Genomic DNA, 16,873 nt, shown 5'->3' on the forward strand with positions numbered 1-16,873 from the left:
TTTTAAATGCAAATATAAATATATAATGATAATGTAGTGTTCTATCCATCTAGACATTTTGCCTATATAATTACAATTCTATCACCACTTCATTAAACAAATAAACACATAAAATGAATATGGCGCCTAAATTTAACATGAAATACTGTAAAATGTAGTAATATTTATTATGAAATATTTTGTACTTTATTTGTATTAAAATAAAATATATTTGATATTAATATGTAAAGCATGTTATATTTATTTTGAAATTATTTTTTAATTAGCTACCCATCCAAGTTTCATACGGATGTACATGTAATTATACATATAAACCTTCCTCTTGAAACTACTATCTATTGGTGAAAACTGTATTAAAGTCCGTTGCGTAGTTTATAAGATCCAAGCTAACAGACAGCGGAAGCGACTTCATTTTATACTATGAAGATTTGCATATATATATAAAATATAATAAAATTTCGTATTGACTAATTACTCAAAGAGCGCAGATGTACTTCAGCCACTTCATAACTCCTTTCGCGGGTTTGGAGTGCCATCTGCACTTGTACCCTATCGTCCAGCGAAGCTGTAAAGGCCAGCTGCGGCCAACAACATTAGAGTAGTCAAAAAAACCTTGACTTTATTAGTTCAATGTTGCAACATTAACAGCATTTACTGTGTTTAATAGCCTATTACACTATCATAATTAAATTAGAGTCTTAAATAGGCATTTATTTGTTTACAAACGTTGCCTTCCTTTCAATGGTCGTAGGTTCGATTCCTGTGAATTGTCTTGATGAAATAAAAATTGTTTGCGTTTTTATTTATTTTTAAGTGTAGAGTTTGATGGAGACCTGGCTCCCAAACCAGCTTGAGCTGTATATCACGTGTCAGGTTCTTCCGAAAAAAAAATAACAGTTTTAATTTACAGGTAAACCTAATTAATATTTAATTTCATTTAGGTTTTTGTGTGTGTGCGTGTAGGTGTGCGAGTGTGTGTGTGTGTGTGTCCGTATTACATTATATACATATTCATACATTACACACACACACATAAACATATATAGATTACACATAAATGTACATATATACATAGATTTATTGTCACTCCACTCTGTTTCAACTTCACTGTAATTGAATTTATCTAGACCTATTTGAATTTTTTGTTATATTTGATATTTGTTACACTTACTAAAATTGAAATCGATATTTGAGATTTGTATCCTACACACAACGCCCGCGCCAAACTTTCTTCGTTCTTTAAAACATTATCAAGTATTAATATCATATCATATCTACGTTAGATTTATACAGAAGAACCTGATTGTACATATAATACTGTTAGTAACTAACATTTTGTATTATTCTTTGTTTACGCGTCGTGGTATTCATACCTGTAGCGTTTTGTAAAATCTATAAAACTAATATGCGTACACATTACCCGGTACCTTGTAAGAGATTGCTTTTAGCAATAAAGCCGCCATTTCGTAAGCACAGATTTTACACTTTCTTTTAACGCGCACTAAGTGCTCTCTATTGTTTTACAGCCTAATAGTAAATCAATATGTGGCTTTTGAATTTTGTGGTCATGGTTATTGCCTCTACTATTCTCTGTTTGTCACCCTGTAAGTATACATTGTTCTTTTTTTTAATTATTCTTTTATTTTCATTTGTATTGTTATGTTGTACACTGATAACAAAACACAAAGGATAAGTGCGTTTCTTTTACGAATAAATCTTACATTTTATTATATAATTAATTAAAAAATGTGTATAGTAAGTACATATATGTCTTAATATATTGTATACTAGCGTTTCCCGTGACTACGTCTGCATGGAATTTACCTTTACTTTTCTAAAAAAAAAGTAGCCTAAGTTACTCCTTATTACATCAGCTACCTGCCAATAAAAGTCCCGTTAAATTCGGTCCAGCCATTTCAGAGATTTACCCGGAACAAACAGAGAGACAAAAATTGTAAAAAATGGTCCGACTGAATAGTCGATTAAAAGAATGTACATGAATAAGTAATTAAATTTTCTACTACTATAAATTATTTATGACATTTTTATTAAATTGTTATTTGCACATTTTGACCCACTCAACACTTCCTATGTCACGCTGCATTGGTTTGACTGGAAGAGATCTCTTTTAGAGATAAGTCCTCCTTTGTTAACATTCATTCTAATGAACATACCTAAATAACGTATTTAATTGCTATAAAGAATATATAATTAAAAATAACATCATCAATTAATAAAAGCAACTAATGAAAATAATTAAAATTTATTTGTTATTAATCGGTTTATATATTTTATATTATAATACAAATAGGAAAAATAATTTCTACCTACAAATTAATACTTCTTGATATCTTTGTTTTGATAAAAAATATTATTTCTTTGTTCTGAAACAAAGCAATTACACTTTAATTGATAATATAAATATGTGCATTAAGTAGGTATTTTTTATAGATAAACTAGTTGTGCCAGCGGCTTCGTTTGCTTCAAGAAGTAGCCTTCTAGTCCTTTCTCAAGATGTAGACTATCTACGTACCAAATATCATTTAGGTATATCGGTTCAGTAGTTTTGGCCTGAAAGCGAGACAGACAGACAGACAGAGTTACTTTCGCATTTATAATATTAGTAAAGAAGTAAGGATATAGTACGGTGCACCCGCCCGCGCTAACGGTAGACGCTGACAGGGCACCAGTGGTAGTTGATAGGATGAAGTGAGGTCAGTCAGCTCATCGTAGTCAATTTACCTGGAATTTACTATGATAATTTCCAAGGGGAACCGCGTGGAGGTCAACATGACATGGTATTTACCGCCTTAAAATAAAAGCCGTACGTAAAAATACACATGCATTACCATTCCAAGAAAGGAGACTTATATACACTATTCTCCGTATAACACGGTAGATTGGTTTGGCGTTATAAGAAAACACGTTGTATGTATATATATTCATCTATGCAGTTCAGGTTGCGAACACTGATTAGATTTTTTGTTTTTTGCTATAGCATATAATGGTGGTCACTCTATTCTCCCAAATTTGAATTTAAATGAAGCTGTATTATTATAAATATGTACATTTATTAAAAAAAATACAAGCTGAGATTCTTGTCAGTTCTTCTCATCTCGAAATCATTCCGAACTGACGGTAGATTTGACATATCATAAGAGTCTGTAATAGACCTACATGAATAAAGATATTTTGAATTTGAATTTGAATTTGTAGTGTGTATGTATGATCCGTTGTTATATTCCCATATAACGCTTTCCTACGACCCCGTGTAACGCGTTATGTATAAATTATTCACGTTTAATTTTTCTGACTAAAGGGGGTTCAAGTCCAATATTAAGAACGAAATATGTACGGTTTAATAAAATAAAATCTAAACTATGAACATTCTAATAAAAACCTTTGCATATGAACTATGAACAAAACAAATCAACATAATCAACATTGTTTCGTCATCATTTTTATTAATATATATATACGTTTCACACACGCAGTCTAAGTGAATTGAAATGACCAATCACTGACCAGTTTCTTGACTGGTCGTACTATAGCCAATCGTAACAGCAATCAACTGATCACGTGACAATTTTCGAGATCAGAAGTCTCTCGATTCGATGCGAACGGCGGTTGCAACGTAGATAAGTGTTATAAAATCCAAATTTAAACCAAAGAACCCTATAACCATCATCATTCCTCAAGTTGTGGAACCTGAAGTGGACAGCAGATCCGAAGTGGAAACCCGTAGAGCAAAACGCAACAAGGAAGAATCGTTCCCCGGCTCTTCCAGGGCAATATACGACGATTCGGCTATATGTAAGTAGTGCTTGGTCTATGTATATCTTTTCACAAAGACTGGCGTGTGTGATCGTCTTACATAGTGGGTAGCTGGGTCTCCCAAAGTGTCATCGGTTCTACCGAATTGATACAAACATGAACAAATTATAAATTAAATTACACAGTACAGGAATCTGTTAGTCCCCGCGTTATAGGGGGAAAGCCCGTTGGTTGGTTGAAATCGCATTCCGATTAAGTGGTAGATTAAAACAATATCACTGCTCTGAGTTGCTTACAATCATGTTTAAATGAATAAAGATTATAATATATTGTATTAGATATATATTGTATTCTGTTATAATATTAATTTCAAAATTCAGCATTCGCTACAGAGGAATTAGTGGCGCTAATCATTGGAGGCACCAATACAGACATAGAGCGCTACCCATACACGGTTCAGGTAAATTACATAATGCCTATATTATTGCTTTGTTTTATATTTATATTATTTAAATTTTTATTTCTGTGCGTCCGTACCTATAATAATAATAATAAATAACCCTGGACAATTAACACAGCGACATCTAGTCCCAAGCTAAGCAGAGCTTGTGTTATGGGTTACTAGACAACTGAGATAATACATGTATACATTTTTTTTGTAAATAAATACATATTATTCATATAAAACACCCAGACCAATACAAACAATCATACTCATGAATACAAATGTTTGCACCGTGCGAGGAATCGAACCCACGACCATCGGATAGTAAAGCGGTGTGCTAAACCACTAGAACACCGAGGCTGTCAGAACAATGGGCCGAATTGAAAATCAGCGCTGGAAATTATGTTTCCAGCTTTATACACGTGTGGTTAACTGTTTTATATCTGTGTAAATTGTTGTCTTTTATATATTTATATTTGTCCACTGCCTGACGTGTACTGATAACAATTGTTTTTTTATGAGTTGTGGTCTACATTGACTCAGTTTTGTAATGTGTGTAAATTGTTGTTTATGTTTTTTATATCATTATTGCTGTATATTCAGACAGTCATGTCAGGCAGACTGGACACAGATAACAATTGTATTTTTTAATAATACAATAATACATGCATGCTCATGTTGACTCACATCTGGGTACTAGGATATCAGGATTTACTAGATAGAGTTAGTGTAAAGTCTGCGTGGGTATGTCTGTCTTACCTATTACAGTCTGTTTTGTAAGATGTTTTTCGTTTGAAGGTTGAGATAAGATAGTGAAATTATAAAGTACGAAGGTATATTATTCCTAAGGAATGGGAATGCAGAAATTGTACCACGGACGTCACAATATGTGATGTCCGTGATGTATACAGGCGACAGTTGCCACTTGCCATCAGGTGGGCCGTATCGCTGACAGCTTGATTTTCTGATAGGTATGTGAAAGAATTGAAATGAGTCGTATATTTTTATTTTGTTCGTAAGAAACAAAGATATAATATGCCCACCTTCATGAAAGAGGACTACTGGCCGAAAGGTGTGGTATATCGGCGCTACCGTGGCAGATTGCCGTCTTCAGTGCCGTGATCACACAGACAATATCATTGTATTAGTTTTTAAATATTATATTATATGTATGTTAGTCTATAAGGTATTTATAATATGGGCCTAGTTGCCTGAAATAAATAGATATATAAATAAACAGTTTCCTCTTTGAACGAAGATAGAGCGAGAGCGAGTCACAAATAGACTATAGTATAGTCTCTAGATATTTTAAATGGTATAGTCACTATATTAATTAAAATATCTATTAATATCTATTACCTGTTGCAAGTGACTTCGCTTGTATAATCTTCCATGACCTACTCCAGCACTACCAGATTACTTTTTCAGATAAAATGTAGCCTATGTTTATCTGTCTTGAGATCAAATTTCATTAAGATCTGTTCAGCTATTTAATCACCAAATGGTAACGGACGTGCCGACAGACACTTGAGCATTTATTTATTTAGCGATAAGGGCGGCGTTATTGTTATCTTTTTTTTATAACACAGGGGACAAACGAGCATGCGGCTCACCTGATGGTAAGTGATTACCGCCGCCCATGAGCACCCGCAACACCAGGGGAATTGCAAGTACGTTGTCGGCCTTATAAAAAGGAATAAGCTCTTTTCTTGAAGGTTTCAATATTGTATCGGTTCGGAAATACCATTGCTGGAAGGTGATTCCACAATGTGGTTGTGCTTGGCAAAAAGTTTCTAGAAAACTGCATTGTGGAAGACCGCTATTCATCCAGATGATCAGGATGGTATTTCAGTTTCTGGCGGGTGGTACGGTGGTGAAACTCAGCAGCTGGTATTAATCCGAACAATTTCTCAGAACACTCCCCGTGATATATGCGGTAGAAAATGCACAGAGATGCAATATCTCGCCGCAAAGCCAATGGATCGAGTCTGTCACATAGACGTTGATTACCAATGATTCTGGTTGCTCGGTTCTGAATGCGGTCAAATGGAAGTAGCTGGTATTGTGGTGCTCCCGCCGAGAAATGAGAATAGTATTCCATGTGCGGTCGGATCTGCGCCTTGTATAATTGCAAGCGATGGGCTGCCGTGAATTACCGTCCCACTCTACTGAGCACACCAAGCTTTTTTGAGGCTATTTTAGCCTCGTCCTCCAAATGATCTCAAAACTGAACGTCACTGGATATATCAACGCCAAGGACCTCGAGATTTGGCTTCACATCAAGGAGAGTGTCTTGAAACTGAGGAGATACGATAAATGGATTCTTTTTAGCGGTAAACGCGCAAACTTGTGTCTTCTTGGGGTGGAATTAAACACAATTTTCCTGACCCCAAACCGAAACTCGATGGAGTGAAGTTTCGATTTCGGATACAAGTTTGTTACAACTCTATATTATAATTATGTTGTTTTTCTTTTTATATTTGATGTACATATCTTTCTGTGAGAGGAACAATAAAGAGTTTTTCATTCATTTATAATATTGGTATGTATATATTTGTTTATGTTTTATAGATATACCGCAACTCTGATTTCAAATGCGGCGGCTCTCTTATATCACATCGGCATGTACTCAGCGCTGCACATTGCTTTTTCAAGAAGTAAGTATCTACACTCAGAATTCATAAACTTATGCAAACAAACATACAGCCAAAGCTGGTTTACGCTGGAGGGGCACCAGTGTAGGATGATAAGATGAGCATAAGGTTCGGTTAGTTAGCCCACCGTGGCAAATACACTAAGAATTTATACTACCCACTTACCCACCTATTAACCTATTATAATTCCTGTTAGAAGTATAATATATTAATAAAAAAAAATCTGTGTACCTACACAATTTATGTGGAACTCTCGATAATAGAAAACAAAAAGAACATCTCTATGTGATATTCTATATCACCACACTATTTCATTCAATCTCTAGTAAAGCTCAAAATTAATCACAAATATAACGCGAGTCAAACATGTACTTAACCGTTTTTTTTATTTTCAGTAACGGCATAATCAGCCCAGTCCACTTCACCGTACGTGCGGGGACATCAAAGCTCAATACAGGTGAATTTTTTTATCACGCTCATCAACAAAAATCGTACAGTCCGTTTAATTTTGCTCTTTGGTAAGTATTGACTCATTATGAGATTTATTTAACGTAAACATTTACAATCAGATGGGCCGTAGGCTTCATTGCCACCTATTTTTTATTGGGTTATTTGGGCTATTGTGCTTGGACCTGTAGCCCTGCGACCTACATAGATGTATTGTGCAAGAAGAAAGAAGAAAGAATTGAAGGTTATTCTTAGGAGGGACGGTCCTCAAGATAGAGTGTAAACTTTCCAAAGGAGATATTACGTTTGTGCATGAGTGGGCTACAACTTGCTGGTATAAAAAATATGTATAAAAATGACGACAAAAAATAGTAGCGCTATATAGGTTCCGTACACGCTGCCGGTGGTCAGCGCGGTCCCACAGTTACCAGCTTATAATTGTTACAGGTGGCACAGAGGTGGCAGTGTATCAGATTATTGTACCCGACAGGTACAACCCGAAGATCAGTGATAACGACCTTGCTGTACTGGTCCTATGTTCGAAGCTGGCAACGAGCGCCAGTATTGGTATTGTCACTATCCCGCGTCAAGGATACGAGGTTCCGGACAATTCAGCCGTCACCTACGTCGGGTGGGGCAGCACTAGTGTAATTTTCTTTATAATATCATCATTCTTAAGCGGCCATCCATATACTATGTCACACATTAACATAGTGTGACAAGTGGCACTTATTGACAAAGTGTGACTAGAGGCACATATTGACAAAGTGTGACATTGTGTGACAAGAGGGTGGCGAGGATCCTAAATGTCGTGACGCCACAATTTCAATTATCAAATTTTAATTATTAACGATAATAGATGAAATGGCGTAAAACTAGGCGGCGACTAGAAGTTTCTCGCAAATACTACTAACTCACGGATGTGTCACGGGACTGACAAGGACGAAGGAAGAGTCTAAAATCATGAAATGCGTGTCGATTTAGTTAACGGGCCATCCATTTGCCATATCATTCTACTGTGAACGGATTGCTTCCTAAGTCATAAGATATATTATAAGATATAGTTTGTTTGTTACGGTTTTATGCTTTAATTGCTAAAACATTAAGTCAAGATTTATTTATTATCGATGAAAGATATTTCAGAAAAACAATTACAGGGGTATTACGAATACAATATAAACCAAAACAAAGATTGCTAGAATTTTTGTCTCTTAAAATTTCAATGCCAATCTACAACCCTACAACAGAAACACAGATAATTTATTGAGCTCGTCAGTTGAAATCTATGGTCAGTCATTTCTGGTACCTATATCATTCCTTATAGGGGAAAGGGAATTGTTAGTAATGTGGACTAATAACCTATTGCTAGGAATGTACCATGTCAGGTTGACCTCCACGCAGGTCCCTGGAAACCATGGTGATAAATTCCTGGTGAATTTACCACGCTAACTCGCTTGATCTCATGCTTATCCTATCATCTTCCACTGATGTCCCGCTAGCGTATTTTGTCAGCGCAGACAGGTGAATCATGCCCTTATCATTCTTAAAAAACACATTGCTTCAGTTTTTTATAACAATATTGCAGGTACAGATTTCGCAACCGTCTCAAATTCTCCAATCGGTGACAGTGTTCACGGTGAGTCGTCACGTGTGCGCTGAACGGTACGCGCGCCAAGAGGTGTCTTCCGGCCGTGTCATGGTGGTCACACACAATATGATCTGCGCTGGATTGCTGGACATTGGAGGTAAATTTCCTACAGTTACGATTTTTATTGGTATAGAGGTGTCCTCTGATCGTCCCATGGTTGCAGATCAGATCATGTTGTGTGCGCAACATGATCTGCGCTGGAATTCTGGACATCGGAGGTAAATACCCTATTGTTACGGTTTTTGATGGTATGGAGGTCCTCTGCCGTCTTATTGTGGTTCGACACAAAGGTAAATTATGGTTACGGTCTGGGTGTTTTCTAAGTATATTATGTATGTATTATAAAAAAAATATTTATATCAGTTATTTAGAACCCACAACACAAGCTCTGCTTAGCTTGGGACTAGATGGCCCTGTGAGAATTGTCCAGAAAAAGAAATTCGGAGGACTAAGATGTTATGCTTCCAAATCCTGTAATTTTACTGCCTTATGTCCACCATTTAATCGAAACACGTTTAATAAAGCGAGCTGCTTGGTATCTGAAGCAGATGAGACTTTATTACCCACGTAGACGACTTTCAACGAAGTCTATCTTGTTATTTTTTATATATTTTGTAACTTTTATATATCTTCAAAAATTGAAGAAAGTGGTCTGGTTCAGCGGTCCAGGCGCCGCACAAAAGCATCCTATCGGCATACTCTGAACCGGGTCCATTTGCCGCCTTCAATTAAGTATCCTTTATGTATTTTTTTCGTGTAATTTATAACAATAAATTATTCTTATTCTTATTAAACTAAATCTAAAAGTTCAACGACTTCAGTATCTTTATAACACTGTACAAGGTTATACTCAAGGTATCTCAATCTATTATGTCTATATACGTAAAACAAGTCTATCTTCATATCCGCGCTATCTAGTACCTACAGGCTTATTCTCTGAAATACTGAATCATTATCAGTTTACTTTATAGCAGGGTATGTATTGATGATGCAATTTAAATGAAAGTATAAATTCACGATTTACCTTATGGAATGTGACATTACTTAGAAATAATAATAATAATAACCTCAGACAATTCACACAGCACTATCTCGTTGGAGCTAAGCAAGCTTGTGTTATGGGTACTAGATAACTGATATAAATACCTAAATATATTTTCATAAATATACATAGGAAAGACTCAGACCAATGCAAACAATTATAGTCATGAATACAAATTATTGTATCGTGCGAGGAATCGAACCCGTCAGCATCGAGTGTAAAGTGGTGTGTTAAACCCCGAGACCAGGGTAGGCGAACTTTTAAGCATCAAAGTGCCATTTTTTTAAAAAAAAATGTTTAATGGGGTCTTTGACTTGAATAAATACTATCAAAACTTTCTATGAAATAAAATAAACAAAAGAGGTACATTTTGGATTGGTTTCATTACACGCATAAATTAAATTACTGTAAAATTTGTGTGATTTCTGTTGCTGCAGGTTAAATGACAAATAATTTATGTCAGGGTTGTACGATGTTACTTTTAGCAAAATGCATGCTGAACTGGATTCATCTGTCAAACAGTTTCTAACCGAGTTTTTAATTTTATTCATCTCTGAAAATAATGACTCGCAGGCATAGGTAGATGAAAATATTGTTAAAATAGCATGAGCCAGTTTCTTCAAACAGACGACAAGACGAATCGACGACGTGCCTAAAATATTGTGTCGCGTGCCGTCAATGGCATGCGTGCCATTGGTTCGCCTACACTGAGTTAAACCGTCCAGGCCCTCACATTTCAAAGATGTATGTAACCTAAAAGTAAGGCAGTACTTTGCAAACGAGAGACGATGGCACTCAAATTACACTAGGAGTGATAAAAAATATTACGAATAGATGACGTAAGCATTTAACTATCTACACTAACAATATAAGCAGTAGGTATAACTACACTAAACTTAGAATAAGTTTCTTAATTTAAATAATGTAAATTAAATATTGTAATGGTTGAAAACTGTGATTGGTACAGTTTATGCTGTAAATAATATAAATGACGTAGTGGAGTAACTTGAAACAGTCATGCTCGCTATAAAGTTCAAACTTGTGGCGGCGTAGTGGGCCGGGTCGATGTGTGTCTAATATGGTTGAGTGCAATGATGGCTGGCTCATCCGTCATACTCGTGAACGGGTGCTGCTTGTGGGGACTGGTCTGTTCAGGTTGCGAACACTGATTAGATTTATTGTTTTTTTTTATATAGCATATGCTGTTGGTCACTCTATTCTCCCAATTTTGAATTTAAATGAAATAGTATTATTGTAAATAAGTACAACATTAAAAAAAAATACGAGCTGAGTTTCTTGTCAGTTCTTCTCATCTCAAAATCATTCCGAACTGATGGTAGATTTGACATATCACAAGAGTCTGTAATAGACCTAACCACCATGTTTAAAGCATTTCCACGTGCCCCTACAAGAACAAACTCAAATCTATGCAAGCATATATAAATAACGACATTCTAAAACAATCGGGTTCTTCTACGAAGTGTTACTAACTACTACTGTTACCTCACAGATAAGATAAAAATAACACAGATAATGTAATTAGAATTGTTGTTATAATACAAAATTGGTAGGTAACAATAAGATCAGACTTTCATTTCTTTCTGACCTGATCTCATGCTCATATTATCATCCTCGACCCGCCAGCATAAATCGCTAACCGACCCTTAAGAAACCATCATAAACTTCTTGAAAAACCCCATGCTGTAGTCTCTCGAGAAAACCTCATCCACAATAGCAATCTTAATGATGTTTTTCATGTACAGGTAAGGATGCATGCCAATGGGACAGCGGTGGACCCCTCCTCTTCAATAACACATTGGTAGGAATCATCTCTTGGGGCTATCAGTGCGCGCACTCCAATTTCCCAGGAGTTGCTACCAGGGTGTCCAGCTTTTATAGATGGATACATGAGACTGTGAGTATCCGGTAGTGAACAACGAAAACGAACTAAATTTAAACTACCCAAAAAATAGGGAAAAGCTTTTTAATCATTTGTACCAAATAAAATAACCAAATTATATATGAGTTACCACTCATATGTAATTTTGGGTATTTTTTTTATGTAATTCAAGTGGCAACCAAGCCAAAGAGCTCACAGTAAGAGCTATCTGTCGTCTATATAGATGAACAGTAGGAGAGGATGGGGGAATTGCAGACGCTTAAGCGGCATTACAAATAAAATTCATACTATTAATAATAATAAGTATATGTTTACTAATTATTAAACTATAGTTATATACTTATAAAATCAACATTAATTATTTTATGATATCAATCAACATTTATTAAATTTCAATAAAAAAACATAAATATAGATGTCCGTAATTACCCTTAGCTCTTGGGGTAAGTACGGACAAGTGCTGGGTTAATTACAGACAACATCCCATGTACGAACGAGGTCTTATTTCATTTGCAAAATTATAAATAAAATAACCAACATACATAAATATATATGTGAATGTGAACCAAAATTATATATGAATTTTTGATTTTTTTTTTATGTAATTCGAGTGGCAACCAAGCCAAAGAGCTGACAGTAAGATCTATCTGTCGTCTATATTAATGAAGAGTACTATGTACATTACTTTATCTTGTAAGGCCCGTGATACCACTTCTGTATTGTTATTCCGGAGGCCTACGATGTCGTGCCTCTTATCCTGTACCATCAATTGATTGTAAACTGTGTACATATAAATAATAATAAAAAGCCATGACCAAGACAACGCCATCTATTGCAAAATTAAGCAGTTCTTGTACTGTGTGTACCTACTAGGCAATTAATTTTATATAGGTATGTATGATTTTAATTGTTTTTTTGTTTTTGTTCTGTAATTGGTGCAATAAAGAGTATAAAAATAAATAAATATGATATATATTTTTACATTAGACATATTTTTTATATACTTTTTGTAAACACTTGTAAAATGTACTTAGAAAAATACAAAATACATTATATTTATATTGTGCAATATATAAAAAAAAATAAAGGAAGGGCTATAACAGACTTTTATGATATGTCAAATCTATCGTTAGTTCGGAGTACTTTCGAGCTAACAAATTCTTGTTAGCCGTTTGGCAGGCTGCGCAGGGTTCGAACTGTTGGAAGAAAGGCAGTGCGCCAACCGCTAAACAACTTGGTTGTTTAGTTTTAACATAAAATTTAATATATTATATAATAAATTGTTATAGCTGTAAATTACTTTATAGATGGCGAACTACAATGCTGACGAACTTATTGGTGTTTGTACCAGTCAAAAGTCTGCCGCCGGCCGTAACCCTATGAACTGCAGAGGACGTCTTTATCTAACTTACTTGCTGATTATATACAGTCTTATATTTAAATAACAACTAGCTACCCGTAGATACATATATTATACCAGGTCACTCAGAAAGTATTGCGAGAAAAAGTTTTTATGTAAGTGAGACTAGCCAGTTATAATTTATTTCAAAATATAATTACTTATAAGTAAAAATAGGTATGTCCTAAATTCAAAACTTCCCTCCACATTTTTTTGCGAGCTAATTAAAATTACCGTGTCTCATTAAAAAATGGATTTGCGCCGAGAACATGTTCGTGTCTATGATTTTTTACGATTTTAAGTGTCGCCTGAATCCGGACGAATCGTACGATAGATTTCAAATGGCATTCATGGATGAAGGCCCTTCTAAGGCAACCGTGTATCGTTGGTATAATGAATTTAAGCGTGGTCGACTAACTTTGGGGGATGAAGAAAGAAATGGTCGCCCTTTGATGGCTGTTACGGAAGAAAACGTGCTAGCAGTGAAAAATTAGATCCAAGACAATAGACGAGTTACATACCAAGAGATTCAGTATATATTGCAGATTGGATCAGGAAGCCTTCACGAGATTCTACACGTGCATCTACGGGTGCGGAAGATAGTTTCACGCTGGGTGCCGCACAACCTCACCGATGTTCAGAAGCAGGCAAGGGTGGAATGGTGCCATGATATGATAGACAAATTAGATGCAGGCTCGTCTCGACGTGTTTACGACATGGTTACAGGTGATGAATCCTGGATTTATCAATACGATTCAGAAACAAAGAGCCAGTCGACGGTTTGGGTGTTTCAAAACAAATCAACGCCTACCAAAGTAAAGCGATCTAAAAGCGGATGTAATAAAAATATATTTACCTATAGAACATTTTTTTAGTGTCGCAATACTTTCTGAGTGGCCCACGTACATATAAACCTTCCACTGGAATCACTCTGTTTACTGAAAAACTGCATTACAATCCGTTGCGTAGTTTAAAAGATTTAAGCGGAAAAACTAAACAGACAGCGGAAGCGATGTTATACTATATAAATATATATAATAACAATAGCAATAATTTATATTTATTTATTTCTCCTCACAAACATGGATGGCAACAAATAAATATCAGATTTGGAGAAAGTATACTATATAAGTTTTTATTTTTGCCAAACTTCCATTTATTTCACCCTCTTAATTCTATTGTTTTTCATTTTATTTACGATTCTATTTAAATAATACGCTGTGGTAAAAAAGTTTTTTTAATTTTGGTCTATTCTAGCGAGTGCAGATGGCACTCCAAACCCGTGGATTGACTTATGTAAACACACACAGAGCGTATATTAACTGACATCTTGGCATACAATAATTACATAAACTATATATATGAGCTACTGCGTGACCTACGTATCGTTAGTTAAAACGTACACTGGCACAATCTACTATCGAACGTATAGATTTGCATCACTATATCACAGACTTATGGAGCGGCGGATGGATACGACTTTAGTCTGAGGGCACCCCCAGGGTTCGAACCTCGGCTCAGGCCGTCGTAATTTCGATCCCCGTTTTAATTGGACGGGGGATATATGGCTATTGTAGAAAAAAACAGGTACTTAGTATTAATTAAATTCTACCGGAACTGTAGGAGGTCGCTAGTGTACCAAAATAAAAGAAACATTTTGTGCCATATCTTTATTTTTCATTTAAAACAAAACATTATTGCATAGTAATCATCACAACGAACAATTCAATCACAAAAACACCATCATTTTCGTAATATCCGCTACAACACAATTCAACTACAAACAGGAAATGCATCCGTTATTTTACAATTTCCCCAAATGTTTAGATTCAAAAATACAGATCTATAACAGACAATAAATAATATAAAAGTACATTAGGAATGTATATGTGCAATAAATATGTTATATTAAAAAGTTTGACTACGAAGGTTTCGCAAAGTTCAATAAAAAATATATTTTCAATAGAAGATCAACATAATAATACATCATTTATCAAACGTTAGAATTTGGTTAGTATAGAGAGATATATAAAATTAGTTCTAAATTTAGTACATAGGTGTCACTACTGTCTATCGAGATTTGGAAAGGAGGAAAATAGACATTTTCACCTATTCATTTTTACACAATATCATTTAACAAAGAACTACTTCCATAACTTATTATTTATTTTTGACGGTCGCATAGCGTCTATGTCAGGTAAGATTTGCAAGGTTCGCCAAAACCCGCCAAGAGATGGCGTTGATGGCTGGCGAAGTATACCATATACCATATACCAAGAAGAAATCCATAATATACATTGTTCGCATCAATTAATTCACTGTTATTTTTTTATTTTTACACTAATGCAACGCGTTTGCAATTACGTTTAAAATACGAAATACAAGTTTAAAAAAAATAATACCAGTAACGCCATCTCTTGATGCATTATAGGAACTACAGAAAATGTGACATGAGTGCGAAGGAATGTTGTTGGGCAATAGAAAAGTAAAATATGAATTAAATCATTGCATTAATGCACTTAAGTAGACAACCGGCGATACAAATTGTCAACAACAAATCGTAACAGTTACATAAAATACAAATAAAATATAACGCGCAAAAATAATGTATTACACAATCGTATAGCTCCAAAAGGAATGTAAGTAGTTATTTAAATTGGTCGTTTAACAACGCAGAAACAAATACAGATTAAAACTTAAGAGAGAAAAGAGAAACGTTCAGTACACAAAAACAGTGCAACATTATAACAATAAAAAAAAACATTTACTAATATTTGGCATACAATCTTTTATGGTTTTACTTGCGCACGCTAAATAAACTGCATTTTAATGTAATTTGAATGGCAAACAAGATGGTAGCCCACGAGATGGTAAGTGGTAACCGTCGCCTATATATGTGAACAGCACCTCGGACGAACTATGCTCAAGGAACTCCTCTTACGTGGGGGGAAAGGGGATTGTTAGTAATGTGGACTGATAATTTTATTGCTAGCAATGTATCATGTCAGGTTGACGTCCACGTGGTTCCTCCATAGTGATAAATTCTTAGTAAATTTGTCACGATGGGCTAACTGACCTGACCTAATATTCATCTTATCATCGTCCACTGGTGTACCGCCAAAATCGGGAGCGACATTCCATTATCATCCATAAAAAAAACCCTCTTACGTTGTCATTTCTGAGGACTAAGATGTTATATCATACTATGTAATTTCATTGATTTCCACCCTAAAGGAATAAGGGACGTTGTCATTTCTGAGGACTAAGACGTTACATCATACTATGTAATTTTATTGACTTTTCTGACCCACCTGGCGGCTGAAATAAGCGAAACAGACGTGCTGACCACAACATAAACTTTAAAGTCCAATTCCATTATTATATTTCATGCAGTTTATTTCCAAACGTGCGGTTGTTAGTGATTTGTATGACTCAAAATGGCACTTAACAAGGAAATACTACAGTCGAAATCCCAACCGATCAAAAGTTCAAAACTTCACAACTACAATCGTAATTGCGGTAGTCTGAGCTATTATAAACTGTCGACTGAACGCAACATGTGAT

At 35.2% G+C, this 16,873-nt stretch overlaps 1 protein-coding gene across 1 annotated transcript; it reads left to right on the forward strand.

Annotated features, from left to right (window-relative positions):
- Nucleotides 1–1,284: 1,284 nt before the first annotated feature.
- Nucleotides 1,285–14,418, forward strand: LOC131843105 (trypsin CFT-1-like). The gene is made up of 8 exons (XM_059191702.1): nt 1,285–1,604; nt 4,155–4,234; nt 6,791–6,876; nt 7,269–7,330; nt 7,768–7,967; nt 8,906–9,065; nt 11,774–11,925; nt 13,218–14,418. Exons 1-8 carry the CDS (start codon nt 1,544–1,546, stop codon nt 13,353–13,355), a joined length of 939 nt encoding a protein of 312 aa, XP_059047685.1. The 5' UTR covers nt 1,285–1,543; the 3' UTR covers nt 13,356–14,418.
- The last annotated feature ends 2,455 nt before the right edge of the window (nt 14,419–16,873 follow it).

This window comes from Achroia grisella, unplaced genomic scaffold, assembly GCF_030625045.1.
Source record: "Achroia grisella isolate CSIRO2021 unplaced genomic scaffold, CSIRO_AGI_Agris_v1 utg2786, whole genome shotgun sequence".
Lineage (NCBI taxonomy): Eukaryota > Metazoa > Arthropoda > Insecta > Lepidoptera > Pyralidae > Achroia > Achroia grisella.